The sequence below is a fragment of the Nothoprocta perdicaria genome, unplaced genomic scaffold (genome assembly GCF_003342845.1).
Source record: "Nothoprocta perdicaria isolate Ctin4 unplaced genomic scaffold, notPer1 scaffold_234, whole genome shotgun sequence".
NCBI lineage: Eukaryota > Metazoa > Chordata > Aves > Tinamiformes > Tinamidae > Nothoprocta > Nothoprocta perdicaria.
Genome location: NW_020455460.1, coordinates 4,825 through 20,813, shown reverse-complemented (window position 1 = coordinate 20,813; position 15,989 = coordinate 4,825). Strand labels below are relative to the sequence as shown.

General features: G+C 49.3%; 2 protein-coding genes across 2 annotated transcripts in view; one reads left to right on the top strand and one right to left on the bottom strand.

Annotated features, from left to right (window-relative positions):
- FANCA (FA complementation group A) overlaps positions 1–11,015 on the top strand; it is a 33,048-nt gene extending 22,033 nt beyond the window's left edge. The window contains exons 26-43 of the mRNA XM_026039604.1: positions 536–735; positions 1,169–1,265; positions 1,507–1,683; positions 2,768–2,841; positions 3,307–3,435; positions 3,892–3,964; positions 4,167–4,333; positions 4,466–4,571; positions 5,391–5,450; positions 5,842–5,946; positions 6,128–6,240; positions 6,970–7,111; positions 7,853–7,915; positions 8,915–9,020; positions 9,393–9,468; positions 9,854–10,010; positions 10,256–10,348; positions 10,758–11,015. Coding sequence (XP_025895389.1) covers positions 536–735; positions 1,169–1,265; positions 1,507–1,683; positions 2,768–2,841; positions 3,307–3,435; positions 3,892–3,964; positions 4,167–4,333; positions 4,466–4,571; positions 5,391–5,450; positions 5,842–5,946; positions 6,128–6,240; positions 6,970–7,111; positions 7,853–7,915; positions 8,915–9,020; positions 9,393–9,468; positions 9,854–10,010; positions 10,256–10,348; positions 10,758–10,865 — 2,046 coding nt within the window. The 3' untranslated portion in view covers positions 10,866–11,015. The remainder of the gene's footprint in view (positions 1–535; positions 736–1,168; positions 1,266–1,506; positions 1,684–2,767; positions 2,842–3,306; positions 3,436–3,891; positions 3,965–4,166; positions 4,334–4,465; positions 4,572–5,390; positions 5,451–5,841; positions 5,947–6,127; positions 6,241–6,969; positions 7,112–7,852; positions 7,916–8,914; positions 9,021–9,392; positions 9,469–9,853; positions 10,011–10,255; positions 10,349–10,757) is intronic.
- Positions 11,016–11,136: 121 nt separating this feature from the next.
- The window catches only part of ZNF276 (zinc finger protein 276), a 6,103-nt gene continuing 1,250 nt past the window's right edge, over positions 11,137–15,989 (bottom strand). The window contains exons 5-12 of the mRNA XM_026039605.1: positions 15,864–15,909; positions 14,954–15,032; positions 13,712–13,792; positions 13,221–13,331; positions 13,072–13,147; positions 12,594–12,711; positions 12,348–12,447; positions 11,137–11,752 (exon numbers count right to left, since the gene is read on the bottom strand). Of these exons, the coding sequence (XP_025895390.1) occupies positions 11,467–11,752; positions 12,348–12,447; positions 12,594–12,711; positions 13,072–13,147; positions 13,221–13,331; positions 13,712–13,792; positions 14,954–15,032; positions 15,864–15,909 (897 nt within the window). The 3' untranslated portion in view covers positions 11,137–11,466. The remainder of the gene's footprint in view (positions 11,753–12,347; positions 12,448–12,593; positions 12,712–13,071; positions 13,148–13,220; positions 13,332–13,711; positions 13,793–14,953; positions 15,033–15,863; positions 15,910–15,989) is intronic.

Here is a 15,989-nt window from a genome sequence, read left to right as displayed (position 1 = left end):
TAAACAGATCTATAATATAAGTATAGTGCTTAATTCCCAAAATTAAGCAATACAATTTGAATTGTGTGCTCATTTTTAAAAGCAAAGTATGATGATAAGTCTGAGGTGCAGCAGTGTGTGGTTTTCTTCCAGAGACCTGTTGGGTTTGTTTCCTTCATCCAGTGATGTCAAAGAAGGGAAATTAAAAGGATGGTAATTGTTTAGCTATCATAGGAGTCTAAAAGCCCCAAGAGGCTCAAATCCTGCTGGACTGAAGTGACAGCTAGTTGCTCCAAGTTATTGTGTTACAAATATGCACTGATTTTGTTGTAGATTCACCAAAAATAACTGCACTGTTCCAAGAAAGGAAGATTTTTTTTTAACTGATGTCTTTTGTTTGGTAAATTGGTATCATTGCACTGATTCAGACAATTTACAGAAGTAGTATTCTGTCACTTGGTTAGTTCTGTGATTTTTTTTTTTCCTGAAAATGCCTGCTTTGCTACAAACAAAAAGTACCTCTTTCTCCAGGTCTTTCCTTGTGTTTGACTTGCAGGGTCCTTCCTTAAGCGATGCTCATATATTAGGATTAGCTGCTTTTGTGATCCACTTAAGTGAACATAGCTCTTTAATTCCTGAAGTGGAAGCCGATTYGGGGATTTCTCAACCTGCTCCTGATAAGATCCTTTCTCTTGCGGAGTACTGGAATGTTTTGCTCACGTGCAGGACAGAAGAGTCCTTCGCCTTCTGCATGAGGTGAGCTCATGCATCCAAGTGCTCATTTCCTTGGGCGATGCCTTGTGCTTGGCAGGGAATGGTAAACTTTGAGGAGGAAAAACAGGTAAACTGTTTGAGGAGCAATGGGTGTGCAGCCCAGAAGTGCTATCCAGAGAAATAAGCTGATTCTGGCCCAGTATGAAACAGAATCTTGATGACTCTATTGCTTGCTCGTCCAAGGACTGACTGGGTGCTGCAGAAGCTTTTTTGGAGTCTCTGGTTCTGAACTTTATAGCTGTTATTGTACTTGGGTTTGTGAGCCAATAAATAAAAATCGTGCCAGAAGAGAGGTAGGCAATATGTTGCTTAAAGCAGTATTCAGTATTCATTAGTTTTTGCTTGATGTTGGACTTGGAATGGATAAGAGTGTACTAACCAGATAACTGAGTCCTCTCTGTCTCTCTCCCCCCAGGTTTTGTACTGCAGCAGTATCTTATCTTCTCTGCAAATTTTCATCCCTTCCTCATGATGATTTATGTGCCTTGCTTCCTCCTAGCCTTGTTAAAAAGGTGAGGAGGRGAACAAAGCCTTACTGTTGCTAATGAGACAAAGGTGTCAGTTCAACTTTCCGTTGTGAACTTCTTTGCAGCTGCAGCTTTTACAGAGAAAATCATATAAAAATGCATCTTGGTATCCATTTGTTTCCATATTTTTTTTGTATTGACTCATTTGACATCTCCACAAAGCTGTGGTTTGCACTGGGCCTTTTTCCCTGATGCGGGTGTGCAGGGTTTTCTACCTTTGTTTTAGCTGCAGTACACTGTGCCACGGCTGATCTTGGAAGCTCGAGGAATTGCATATGAGGAGGGTAAAAGTGAASCAGTCTGGAGCTCCCTGTCCTGCCCCTCTGTGCACTACAAGAGAGCCAGCCTCTGTCTGTGGAAGCAAGCACGCTTTCAGGCCCTYCTGAAGGAGGAAGCATTCCAGGTATCAGCTGTTTTGCAGTGACCTAACTGGCTTCACACCATAACCTTCATTTTTCACATCTACTCCTTGCAATTTCCTAATCAATGATACAAACTTCCTGTAAAAACAGTTAAAGTCTAAAAAGCTTGCATGACAACTGGAAGATGTCAAATCCTCTAGGTCATGTGCTTAGGGTCATCGGTTGGTTTTGATAATGAGGGAGAAACAGAAAACTAGAGAAGTAAAACCTTGGCTTTCAATTTATTTACAAAACCAAAAATGCTGGCAAGATATGCTATTTTAGTTATTAAGTTGTCAGGAACTGTAAAAGGAAAAAGYTTGTTCATGATCCCAACAACATCGTAATGTGTACATAGCGATGATGAGAGTTAAGTAACTGAAGGTACTTCCTTGCTTTGGGGTGCTTTGTCTGGATGTCAGCGTTGCCCTGAGCCATTTGTGTATCTTGAGTTGTTTGGCTCTGTCTGGCTATGGAGTAGGTTAACATCTCTCTCCTAGTCACTTTATACTGTCCTTGCAATTTATCTGATTTCACCAGATTTTTTTTTTAATCCAGCTCCTATAAAACCTGTTTGGCAGATGAGTTTGTCCTATTACTAGAATGGTTTAATGTGCTTTGCTCGCTTAATGCACAACACTGAAGGATCTTTGTGTTATAACTTTCTTTGATGCTTAGACCAGTCTGTCTGACTACAGTGCCTTGTTCCTTTTAATGTTTATGTGCAGTAACGTGTGTTCATTCTGGTACCCACACTTTAAGAACATGGGCATGTACATCTGGAAGTGTCAAAGTGGGGTTGGTGTCRTGGAGAGAGAGGGAGAGATGCTTTATAGGTTTGTTTCAAATAAATTTTGAAGCCCAGTGGGGTTTTAGTTTAGATTTTGTGCAAGAAAAGCAGTACAGGGACTGTCCTTCTTGGGCAGATATCTCCCAGATTCATCTCTCTCTCTCTGCAATGTCTGGTTGTGGGTGAAAGGTGTGTTTTATCCTGGAAAGCAGGTGGCTTTTGCATCTAAGATCCTTTTTCTTGTTGGGCTGCCCTCTTACCTGAACCCTCTTGCCTTTCCCTCTTGCCTTTCCCAGTTATCTTTCAGAGAGTGGCTGCTGCTGGAGCTAGGAGTGCACCCTGATAAGGATATTCTTTGTGCTTCAGAAAGGTAAGTGCAGAGGGGTTCTAATAAAATGGGAATAATTCAACAGTCTTTTCCCCTAAAGTTAAAGAAGTGTTGAAGATCGGGAGGTTAATACCAAAAGTAAATAAATGAGCTGCTGTGGGACACAAATGCCTGTCAGCTCCTACGTTTTAGCCAGAGTACAAGCAATGCCACAAATGAGGTGCTTGTTTTCACTTGAGGAAGTTTCCTGAAGATGCCCTCTGGCCTGTATATATAATTCTTGCAAATAACTTTGCCGAAAACCTCCCCGTTTCCAAAAGAGAAATGAGAGCTGATGTCTGTACATGTGGTGTCATGGCTCTTCTTACTTGTGCACTTGTCTGCGTGCTTTTAGCTGGCATTCCACTTGGTGTGTCTGAGCTTTGTTTTACATTAAGGAAAAGAAACCCTTTAAAATTTATATTAAGATGTTGTGATTGGTCTCCTGATTTCTGTTTTAAATTGCAGGCATGACTTCCATTATTGGGCTATTTATCAGYGGTACCTTCCAGCACCTTCTGCTTCTGGAGGCTGTGACGGAGACCTGGAGAAGGCGTGTGACGTTGCCATCAGTGCCATCCTGGATTTCTCACAGAGGTATTCACCTTGGGTGYGTGGGCTGGTGTCCTGCGTGGGCCTCTGTCCTGAGTGGAACTGATTGCTGCCTTATGAACCTGCCTGTAGGTGAAAGCTGGGAGGTGGCTCTGCATTCCCCATTTAGTGCTTGCATAAGAATTTTGCTTTGGGTGACAGAAGTCTTGAGGAGAAGTCAMAGGTAGTCCCCAGTCTGTCTGCCAGGCTTTAAAGTTGAATTTATATTCGGGCTTGTTTTGTCCAGACTAGCATCAGCATCCCTGAGGAAGTGGTTGAACCTGGAAAATAATAAAGGAGGCAGAGAGGAGAGTTGCTGTCTGGCCTGTAGCTTATTTAAGGAAAATTAATGTTAGAGCATAAATGAATTAATGTTCGTGTAACGCCACTTAATTTTATTTGAGCTGAATTATCAGTCTCAGCCAAACAGGGAGAGTCACCTGACATGTCTCTTAATTACAGGGTGGACCTGGGTGGAATTGGCTATGGCCAAATGAAGATGTTTATCAATCCTGATATTCTCTGCAAGTTACAGGTGACTTCAGACTGTGATGTGTATCCCTCTGTCTAATTCATTAATTTGCCCTGACAARGTATTTTCTAATATCTCAGTATATGTGACACTAACTTTTGCTTCTCAGTTGTGAATAGTGGCATGGAAATGTAGAAAGGGAGGTTTTCTTGTTAATCTCTTTTCATTATGTTCTAATCCCCCTTTTTTTTCCTCTTTTCTCTAGGAAATGGTGCTTGAGTTGCGGTGCAGGAGGAAGCTGCTTTCTGGCAGCTTGGATGCCAGGAGACACTTCCTGTTTAGGGTTTTCCAGGAACGATTAAAAGGCAGAGAACATGGTTCTGCTCTGGGTGAACAGTTATGGAGGCACCAGGAGGTGCTCCTGCAGAGAAGGTAAGTACAGATGTGAACAGCTGTGAATAACTTGGACAAAACTGCTGTTCAAAGGGATTATGTTGTGTACGTGTGCAGTTGTATAGATTCCATAGTGAGTATTTTTTATTGTCCTTGTTTTCCTTGCTTAAGGATTCTAGTAGGGCTCCCTGCATCTGCTCTGGTCCTAAGTCATCAAAAAGGAAAGAAAACAACGTTGGACTGTGAAGATTTCTTTCATTTTGTAAACTCAGAGCTGGTATGTACAGTTAGCTAAAGAATAGTTTCTCACAGGTAAATTCTTTTGATAAAAAYCTAAATTCCTGCCTTGATCCCAAGTTTAAGGGGCAACCAAACTTGAAAGAGAAATTAGCTTCTAGCAGAACAGGAAAGCCATGTGATGGGGAGGTTCGGGTCCTTATCACAGAATCACGGAGTCTTTCCAGACCCCAGCTCTGCAGATGACCCTGTGGCACTTTGTTCTGGGATGACTTCTGCTTTCCTGGAATTGCATTTGTGATGGTCACTTTATGCTGTTTGAGAGAGAATCCTTGGGGAATGGACCAAGTCTGAACTCTTTGATTTCTCTTGTGCTGGGGCCTTAAACCATTGTCCTGTGTTATATGCACTAAAGGAATGTTTTGAAACGTCACTATGACTTCTTCGGAGTAGAACAGTTGAACTGCAGTCTCTCACTGTTCTGTGCTCTGGAGATAGCCATCATTCCTGTTTATTCTTGACTCATGGCTTTGTTAAGCTCTTGCACTGTTGTTAGGCACAGCCAGAATCCCCTATTCGTTAACTGACTGTTAATCAAACTGTTTTGCCACTTGCAGTGTGTGTCAAGCAGGACTGAAGCTCTTTCTTAGTGCTGGGACTGCCCAGCACGGTCTGGGCAGGGCTCTTCATGTAGAAATGAAGTTTCTCTAATCAGAATCAATTCCTGGGATCGCAGAGGGTGTGTGTGTGCTCTGACTCCCATTGTGCAGAGCATCCAAAATGGTTAAAGAAATCATAATTCAAAAGGGAAAGAAATAACATCATTTTTTTCCCCCCAAATCTTCTTATTTTACTACAGAAGAACGYCTGCTCCAGAGGGTATGCGCTCTCCTATGATATCACTGCTCACTTCTTCAGGGTAACAGCTCCTTTTGTCATTCTGCTTTATTTTCCCTRTAAGACAGTAGGATTTTTTTTCCTTTGCCAGGAAGCCTGCTTATGTGCTGTTCTGGGAAGTGAGAGATGTGCTCTTTGTACTGTTGTTCTGAGAACTGGTGCARATATGAATCCAAAGAGCAGTGATCCAGGAATGTGAAGCGAAGTAGCAGGAGGGATGTGGAAGAGTTACCTTTAATGTAATACAGCAGAGCTGGTGGGAGGAAGAGCAGGTCTTGGGCGCATATTTCTTTTGCATAGAGCCATGCTGACCCCTAGAGTTGTCTTTGCTGGTTTGCAAATAGCTTTGCAAGGTACTTAAGAGCCATGAATACAGCRTGCCTGTGCTCATGCTGCAATTTACCCTCTTGCAGGGCCTGCTGAATGCCAGCCTGGACTGTGAAGAACCAGCAGAAGAGGTCAATGATGTCCTGACAWCGTGTCAGACCCAGTGTCCCGTTGTCCTTTTCTCTGCAGCGGTAACTGTTCATATTTCACTGGTGTTTATTTCAAGTGTTAGGTGAAACTTTAATACCGGTTCAAAACACTCGTTTTAAACGTTATGTGAGCTATGGGACGTGGGGGTAGGGATTTTTCAAGCCCTATGTTGTCCCCTATTCTACCACCACTAATGCAGTCGGTGTCTGGCTCTCTTGGTAGCTGTGGTGGCCGAGGCTGGAGCCGGTGCTTTGCTCTCAGTGGCAGAGGCTCTTCGGAGCGCCGCTCGCGGCGGCGCTGGCGGCGCTGCGGGAACGCCGGAGCGCGGCGGCCAGGTGCGTGTGAGCAGCGCGGCGCGGGCCCCGGGGCTCGGGGTTAGCCGGGCTGCTCCGAGGCAGACCAGGTTCAGCAGCGCTGGGAGTTGCTGCTGTGCGCTGCAGCTTGGAGGACAGCTGCACAGATTCCTTTGTGGAGGTTTTCTTCCCCTCTAGCTCAAAGTGGGTCGTTATAATTATTCAGTCTGGCCTTTCATGTAATATAGGTCAAAGTGTTTCACCATAAGGAAAAAGAGTCGTTTTTAGAGGAGATTGGAAGGCAGAGTCCTTGTTAGTTAAACACTGGAAACAGTCCTTAGCCCAGCACTGAGTCATTTGCTCAGCTGCCGCACCCTTTGCTTTCTGGATTTAGTGAATCTCTGGTTTCTTAAAACTACTGCCTGCTTCTGTGCAGGATCCTGCAGTTTTTCCCCCAAAAAAGCTGGGGATTTAATATAAAAATCTCATTGGAAATGTTTGCAAYGAAAAATCACATACTTCTGTATCAAGTGCATACAGCTAATTGCCTACCCAATCTCTGATTAAAATTGTGTTTTCTGTGTTTTATTTATTTATCTATTAACTGTTTAGCATCCAACCTCAGGAGAAAAGTAGGAGAAAAGGTTCGGGGTTTGTCTCCCACCACAAACTTGAATATCTCTATCAAAGCCCCTGCTTTCCCTCTTCATTCACTGCTTCTCCCAGAGGATTCTTTCTCCCGAATTATCCCATGCTCTTTTTGTTTCCTAGCTTCCTTTCCTCAGAAGCAGTTTTCCCTGTCTCGGGCCCACCCTGGATTTCTGCTGCCTTCCTCCATTTTGCTGTTCAGCAGCAGTCGGCGCGGGGAAGAGTGAGAGATGCACTGAAGAGGCTGGGGACTGAGACAGAGCAGGCAAGACTGGGCACATTTCACACGTCTGCTTTTCTCCACTATTAAGGAGAACATCCTCACCTGAGAAATGACTGTTTTATCTCTCAACCCTGTTGGAAAATCTTGCTGGTGGCTAATTCACAGAATGTAGCTGGAAATGTCCAATTACTACATATTTTTCCTAGAGGCAAAGTTGCTTCGAATTTAAACTTTTAACTTAGGTTCTGGGAAGTTGGAAAGAACTTTTAAATAGCTGCTTAAAATAAAACAAAAAACAAGAAAATCACAAAGCTGGACAGAGTGTTGCAGAGATTGAGTGATGGCTGTCCCTGAGTTGATAGGTTAACTTAGTACACGTGCAATAAAAACTATTTCTGTCTCAAAAGCATGCCTTAAAAGAGGAGGAGGAAAACAGAAAGAATGAGAATAGTGGGAGGGCTGAGTGTAACTAGGTGTCCAGCCGATTGTAGCAGCTGCCTGGTTTTGAATTTCCCCTGAAACTGCTCCAGTTTCAGTGGAATTGTGCAGATCTGTGTGGGCTTCAAGACTGGTGGGAGGTCAGATGCCGAATCACGTCAGGTGAGGGACAGCTTTAAAGGGCAGATCTCCCTGCATGAGAAGAGGAAATGTCATGGGATCAGCTTGTAGTTTACCCAGGTCATTGCTGGGAACACACTGGGTGAACTGTTATTTCCTGATGGGAAAGTGCAAGTTCTGAGTCATCACTGCAGATGTAACTAACAGGCAATCTTCCCCTTGCAGCTTCTGGTTTCACTGCTGTTCTTCTCRCTCCTGGATCTTATCTCTGCAAAAATAGCACCAAAGGTAAATTCAGCCCTTGGGGAATTCTTGTGACACTAAATGTGTCTGATCCGCTTGGCTTGCTGCCTGAAACGCTTTGTGTCACTGCTCTGAAGGCTGGTAGTTGCTCAGCCACAAGGAAGAGATCAGCAAAGTCCCAGACAGAGCCTGGTGAAAGTCTTTCTGTTCATATCAGATTAAACTATTCTCTTCTAACTGATGTTATCTCCCTCTTTACTATGGTAGCTTTTATTTGTCTTCCTGCATGACTCACTGTTTTCAGTTTCCTTTATACCTCTTGGCCAGTGCTTGAACTCTCGTATCTTGGCTTTGGTGTAGCATTTCACATCTAATAAAACACTTTTTTTTTCTGGCTGGAAACATGCCTGGTATTTCACATGGGAAGGGATTCCAAATGAGGAGGARCGCGGGTTTCTGGGTCAATTAACACTACTAAACAAGGGAGCAAAGATGGTCTGACAGGTTCCTTTCAGCAGCTGTCCGCCCTAAACATCTTCCTGCACATGAATGTTTGTTTCTGTCCCTTTGCTGTTTCTCAACTGCAACCATTTGTGTAGTCACCAAACAGATGGGACTAGGGCGTAAATTCAAATTGAAAACAGTAAGTTGAAAACAGTCTTGCAGTTTCACTTTCTCTAGTCTCCTCCAGAGAGAGTCATTGGGGTAAGAACTTGGAATTACCCCCCCCAAAATCTGTTTGTTCAAGTAAAATGAATAATGTGTTCCCCTTGCCACCCCCATCCAGACCCAGGCCATGCTGTCATTAGGATGAGAGGGAAGAGTGTGCTGCAGAGAGCAGGATGGGGTGGGCGCAGGACTTGGAGTGGCCTGTGCTGGGCACAGTTGGCRAGGGTGTGCTCAGGAGCTGGTAGCTTGTGACCGTGCTAAGCRAGGAAAGACTGCGGATAAAGTTAAGCACTTATCACACAAATGAAATGCTCTGTTCTCCTTCCTTTCTGTTTCAGTGTGATTAAAACTATTCATGTTCTTTCTGACACCCAGGAAGGAGTGGATTTTCAGAAGTCTCTGGAATGGTCCCTGGAGATCTTGCGGTGCCTGGAAGAAAGAGGTGTCTCCTGGCCAGTTCTCTTTCAGCTGGGAGAAAAAGGTGAGCAAGCTCTGCCTCCGAGGGGTGGAAGAGCTCRCTGCAGGGTGGCAATGGTTGATCTTGATGTAAGAGGGTAGTCGTAAGCAGGAGCTGATGGGCCCTTGTAAGCAGTGTAGAACAAACATTTTTGTAAGAGGTAGGAACACGTTGCTTGTGCCCTGCAGATGCTGGTAACTGAGARTGACCAAAACTCAGTAGTTTCACCTGGAAGAGAGCCTTAGAGGGAAGAGCTTCTCCAGGGATTCGCTGCACCCAGATGTTGTSTTTTATTGTGGGCTGGGAAGAAGCTGCTGCCTCTCTGCTGCTGTAGAAGTACACGGTGTGACATGAGGATCACTAAAGATGGTTGATTCTTCTTTCTGCTCTTTGCAGTCCCTAGAAAATACCGTATTCTGCACAGTGCAGCATCGGACCATCACCTCCGGCTCCTGCCTGTTGCTTTCTACAGGTATGTCTTGCTGGTCTCGGAAGGACTTTGTTTGGGAGGAAGGATGTGGTTAGTGGTTTGCATGTTCAGCAGCTGATAGGAAGGTAGTTGTTCAGCTGGCCTGCAAGTGAGATGAGCTCTTAGGTGGGCTGTGCAGGCGAAGATGCTCTTGGGGCAGGGCTGCTCTTCAGGCACTCCTCTTGGAGCAGTTTCCCCACGAGCTTCGTGCTCTGAAGGAACAGGTCCATGGCTGTTCCATGCTCCGGGCAGCGGAGCAACCTGCCTTCCCGCAGGAAGGTGAAAGGGACGGCAGCGGCAGCGTCTGYTGTGCTCGTCCTGTGCTGTTGCCTGGCTTTGAGTATAACATGGAGCCAGCACTGACTGGACCCTGTGTGATTGCCTCTAGCCTTATCCCTGGCTTTCGCCAAGAGCTGTTCACGAGAGAGCCAGCCTTCCTCTGCGTGGCACTCCATCTGTACATGCAGCTGCTGCAGCTCTTTCTGGAAGGGGAAGATCTGCCACAGGCCGATAAGGCAGGACAAGGCCCGGGCCTTGCAGAGCACGTGAGTAAAGTTCCATCTTTTCTTCCCTCCCTTTTTTTATTCTGTTCCTCCYGCCTTTGGTGAAAGCACATGGTTAAACTAAGGTGCTGTCCTGCTTGGGCAGGACCTGGGAATTGATGTAGTCATCAAACATGTGAGCTGCCTACCCTGCACACAGAGCACTGTGCAGCGTGGYGGCTCCCATCTTGCTCTTATGAGTGGCGCCTTTTAGGGGTTTGGGTCCTGATCTGCYGTGCTTCTTCCAGGTGGATTCCCTGGAAGTGATCACCAAGGCCCGTCAGTTCCTGCTCGCTGCAATTCCACGCTGCCCCCCCAGAAGCCTTGGATCGGTTCAGCCGGTACGTGCTGTTCTTTAGCCTGGGACATGAACGGCCAGCTCYGTGAGGCAGTTTGGACCAGGGGAGGGCGCCTGCTGCCCAGCTAGTGCAGTAGCCACCKCTGCTCCCTCGGGCTGCAGGCTCAGTCTTTCTCAGCACCCATAAACACTTCCTTCTGCTGCAGTCCCCCCCCCGCCTTGCTTAATGCTTGCTCCTAGGGGAAATACCAAGCACAGGTAAGTGGCAGGTGTTGAAATTCCTGCAACCACGGTAGTTTCAGCCAGGAGACCCTGTTTTTTTCTGTGCGAGTCAGCACCAGCTTCCCTCATGCTGCAGTCTGCTCAGAAGCAGCAAGGTGATCTGGTGTTGCTCTGCCTTGCTTTGAGGAAGCAAGACTGGGTCTAATACCAGACGTTCTCCCTGTCCCTAGTTACTGGACACGTGTGAAAAGATTGACCCAGAGCTGAGAGGTGCCCTCSTGCACTTGTCCAGGGCTGCTGCAGYCCTGGAGCTSGATGAAGAGCTGGAGCTGTTCTGAGTGACAGTGACCACAGGGAAGCAGAACTGAGCRGAAGATGCTGCCCGTAGGGACAGCATGAGGGCGGCAGCCACAGACACGCCGCTACCTTTCTTACTAGTGCTGTTTCATGGAAATTACTTTGTAAATAATTTATTACAAGCATAACCATGAAGCTTTTGTTACAATAAAAAGTAGGTTACAAATTTCATTTTAGACTTGCTTTGGGAATCATAATTCTTTCAAAAACAAAATGTCTGCTTAAGTTTCTCCACTGTCCTATGCACCCTCACTGCCCCCAAGGGCAGTTAGAGACAGGCAGCAGCTCGTGCAGGTAGGTAACAGTTGTGGGACAGCTTGGTTTCTACAACTGTGTGTGTTGGGGAAGGGGACAACAACGGGGCGCTGCCAAAGACCTGTCCCCTCGGAGCAGACAGACTCTTAGTACAACACTGCTGAATCAGACGTGAGCATGGAGAATCACAGCATGAGAACAAGCTTTTTCTGAGCAAGCTGAAGCTAATTTCACTGAGTTCTTGGGGAGACTAAAACGGAGATTAAAAGCCTCCGCTCGGCTGTACGGGTTCTTCAAGGCTGGCCTGGGCAAGCTGCCCAGCGCTCCTCAGGTGGGCTCCTGCTGCGCAGTCACTTCGGGCTTTACAGCCTGGCTTTCTGCAGTCCCTGAAGTAGTTAGGAGGAGAATGGGCTCTGGCTCCAGTGCCTTGGCTTTGTCCTGAGTCTGGGTCAGAGGGTGCACCATGGACATGTGGACGTTAAGGTTGTGGGCCTTCTCGAAGCGCTTCCCGCACTGGTCGCAGGCGAATTCCAGCTCCGTCTCGGCTTTGTGTTTGGTCATGTGGTACTTGAGCGACGCTCGCTGCCTGCACTGGAAGCCGCAGATCTCGCACCTGCAAGACAAGCAGCGGCCTCGCACCAAGCCCCAAGTGCAACAGGATCAGACAAAGGGCTCCCTCAGAAAAGGCAGCAAGTGCCAGAGCAGACAGCGTGGAAGAGGGTGAGCATTTGAGTCTAATACACCGTGACTGAGCACATGTGGTACCAGGACAGCAAAACACATTCCAAGAAATAGGAAAGCCTGCAAGGGGCAGAGGTTACAACAAAACACCTCAACTTTTCAGGTACTACAGGCTTCCCTTTGCCTGAAATGTCCATATTCAACATTASACAAATCCTGCCCTTCGATACTTGCTCTCAGAAGTTATGAAATTTGGCCACAGGAGCTGCATGCTTCAAGCTGGATTTCCTCAGCAGCCCTGGGTGCTCTGGGGCTTCGAACAACCTCCCAAAGTGACTCCAGAGACATCTTCCCTAAAGGATACCYGCTGTAAAACCCAGTGCAGTCCACATAGGGCCATGATACCGCCCTGCTACTGCCAGCTGCAGATGGAGCTTGTGTGGTGTCRCTGTCCTTAGCTCTGTAAACTTTGACTGCTCCTGTCCCCCTCCTTATAACCYGCTGAGCAGGGGTCCGGGTGCACTTACTGCAGGGGCTTCGCTCCCGAGTGCCGCATCTGATGGACTGAGAGGTGTTTGCGTTGTTTAAAGGTCTGCCCACATTCATCGCAAATATAATTACGTACCTCTGCAACAGAAATGGGGACAGACTCAGCAATTCTGCCGTATCTTAGTACACGAAACACGTGCAGGCAACTGCCCGTGACGCCAGCGGAGCCCAAATTCCTCCCCCTGCCTCTGCCTGAGCCTGTGCTGGGCCCGGCTGTGACGCACCTGTGTGAATGAGCTTCACGTGGCGCTGTAGGTACCGGTCAATCATGAACACCTTGTTGCAGCCGGGATGAGGACAGGGCCTCTCCCGAACTTCCTCATGATGCTCTTTTATATGTTTCTGAAAAGAAAGGTCAGAGCTGCTCTCAGCTGATGGTCCAGGAGAGACGAGGGCTGGATTTTTCCCTGATGACAAACTTGGCTCCCGAAGCCCACGGGACAGCCCTCGTGACAGGTCTACACCTGAGTGCTTTCACTGCGAAAAAAATGGGAATTGCAGCCAAAACTACATGTGACTGCAGGGACTTCACAGGGCCCAATGGGGCTCGTTTCTGAGGGCTGCTGCTGAGCCCCAGCGGCTCCTGGGGTTTTTTGGAGCCCAGAACAAGCCCCTGCCTCCCGCAGAGCCGCCGGGTGAATGAAATCTGTGTTTYGGTTCTCAAAGCCACAGCTGATGATGCGCAGCAAGCGCTGAACTTACCTTCATGCCATCTGCCCCTCTGTAGACGGCCGTGCATCCCTGGTAAGGACACTTGTAAATGGTAGGCAGCTCCTCCCTGCAAAGCAGAGCGCTGCCGTCAGCCGGCGCAGCGGGACGGCGCTGCTGCCCACCCGGGGCCCCCTTCTTACCTCTCACACTTGATTTTTTTTTTCCAGCCTGGCTTGGGCCCTGGCTTCTTCCTTATTTTGGGCTCTTCTGCCCTCTTAGCTTCTTTGCCGTCACTTTTCTTACTGGAGACCCTCAGAGAAGGAGAGAGGAAGACAAACAATAATTATTAAGTATTTCACATTGATTTAAATCCTCCCACGTCTTTGTGCCTGGACGTCAGCCCTGCGCTGATGGCTCGGGCTGGTGCCTGACTTGCTGTCACTCGAGGAGCACGTGCAGTGCTCCTCCCAGCAGCAACTGTCAAGCGCGGCCTCGCTGTGCCCTGGCAGCAGCTCAGGGAATCCCCAGGAATGCCCGCTATCCCCAGCGCAGGGAGGAGGGAACCGAGGCCGCCAAGAGCACAGGGTGACTTGCTCAGCTCCATCCCCTGCCCCCRGCCAAGGGGCACGGCAGCCCCCTCCGTGCCTCCTCCGTTAACCCCGCTGCGCTTCGGAGCAGGAAACCCCCTTACTTCTTCTCAGGGTAAGGCTCGAAGGAGTCATCTGAGGACTGCATGTTTCTCTTCTCATTTTCATCCTCGCTCAGGAAGTCCCTGGCAGGGAAAGACAACACACGTTACTGACACCGCACGTGGCTGACCCTCCAGCACCAGCAACCCACGGGCTGCTGCCTGCAGCGGCAGCACCGCTTGTCCTTCATTTCCAGCGCATCCCTCTCTCCCACAGAAGAGCAGGAGGCTTCACGTTTTCTCCTCCCCCATCATCACTGGGACTTTAGTTGCGTTGGGGTAATACAGCAAACTGCAAAATGATTTCCTCTTACGACTAGAGCTCCGTAAGAATAGCGGGAACACGATAAGGAGAAAAGAGTGGCCACTACGAAGAGATCGATTTATTGTTGAGAAATGTTGCCACCACTTTCTGTACTGTGAAAAATAATTCTGTAGAGCAAGACTGTAATATCAGTGTCTGGCGCGGGTTAGTTAAGCTGTAAGTCACTCACGACTTCCTCAGATGTAGTGGCCACTCTCTCTCKCTCTATTTTCTTAATCCCAAACTATACAAAACAATTGCAAAACCAGGAAAGGGGCAGCAGGGGCTCACCGTGGCATTCCCAGTGCAACAGCTGGCAGGTGCAGCTGACACCCTGACATAAGTCAGCCCTTGGCCCTTAGCAGCTTAGACTCACAACGAACACACGCAATTATCGTTCTATCTACAAGTCTCACTTTAACTACCTACATTTGGAGGTTTTAGCTTGATCTTCTGCAATTACACCCAATTCCAGTGATCAGAAAAACTGCTCAGTTGCCAGTGTCCAAATGCCACTGGGGCTTCCAGCTCCACAAGCTTTCCCTGGGAGGGAACTGGAGGATTTCTGCATGTGCCACTTCCTCCCTGAGCGCTCAGGCCGGGCAGCCTGCACCCAGGGCTCGTTTGGAGCGGCTGCAAATGGGAATTCGGCTGGAAGCAGGAGGAGCTGGAGAGCCCTGCATAGGGACAGGGCTGGCAGAGCCGGGCGGTGACGGCTGCCCCTGCGCAGTCGCTTCGGGAGCGGATCCTTGGAAGCAGCAGGAGCGCGTGGTGAGCGCGTGCGGGCCCCGCGCGCAGACGCAGCCACCGCTCTGCGCATCGGCCGCCGCTTCCAGGCGCCTCCGCGGAGCAGTCCCGTGTGGGGAAAGAGCTCTCYGAGGCTCGTCATTTCACACTCGCAAAGAGACATTAAGGCTATTTGAAACCCACTCTTCTCTCACCCCTCAGAAAGGTCACTGAACTCGTCTTTTACCCGCTCATCCGACGTTGAAGACAGAACCTGCTTCCCACTCAACTGCCCTAGGAACGAAGGAGAACACGGTCACAATGAAAGGCAGAGAKGCAGGGAGCACCGCCGGGACGCACCCCGGGACCGAGACGTGCAGGGCCCTGCGTGCACGACCAGTCAATCCGCACGCGGGGCCCTGGGGCTGCGAGCCCCCCCAGCCCCGCTCGGCTCCCCCCGGGGACACCCGCAGCAGCCACCTCRCATCTCTGCAGAGCTAAACCGGTCCCAGCACCTGGAATTCAAGGTCTGTGTTAATCCCCAAACGCCCCTTTTGGATGACGGATTACGGCACCAGAGCAATTAGTTCTCCCCAAAAGCCAGGCCAGCCTGGGAAGGCTCCTGCGCAGCCCCACGGGGCTCCCGAGGCTCCTGCCGCTCTGCACCACCCTGCAGCGAGGCGGGAAGGCCCCTCCTTGCTCACACACGGGCCGCGTTCGGGTTTATCGGAAATAAACACGGGGCATTTACGGCCTGRGAGCAGCGGCCAGCGCTGTGCCTTGGTGACCACGGCGTGGGGACCGCGGGGACTCGCATGCAGCGGCGTCAGCCTCGGCGCAGACAGCGCCTCCAGCACCCTGTCGGCTACGGAACCGAGGGGCGAAATGAGATGCAGGGATCTGCTCTCCTTGCCCGAAGCGACTCACCCAGTCAGCACCCGAGACAGCTGTTCCCGAGGGAACATTCCCGAGGAACCCCCAGCACGCTGCGGCTGGGGTCAGCGTCCTCCGCGAGCAGCAGCGCTGCCAGCCCCTGCGCCAGCCCCTGCGCCAGCCCCTGCGCCAGCCCTCCGGTCGCAGCCCTTCCCCAGAGACCCGGCAGGAGGTCGCAGTGAAGCCGCCCACCTGCGGCGCTGCCCAGCGGCGACCCCGGCTGCGCGAGGGCTCTGTCCTGCGCGGGGACGGCGCAGTCCGGCTGCGAGCCGGAGCAGTCCCTGCTCGGGGGCGGCCCGTCCCCCGGGCTCGGCGGCG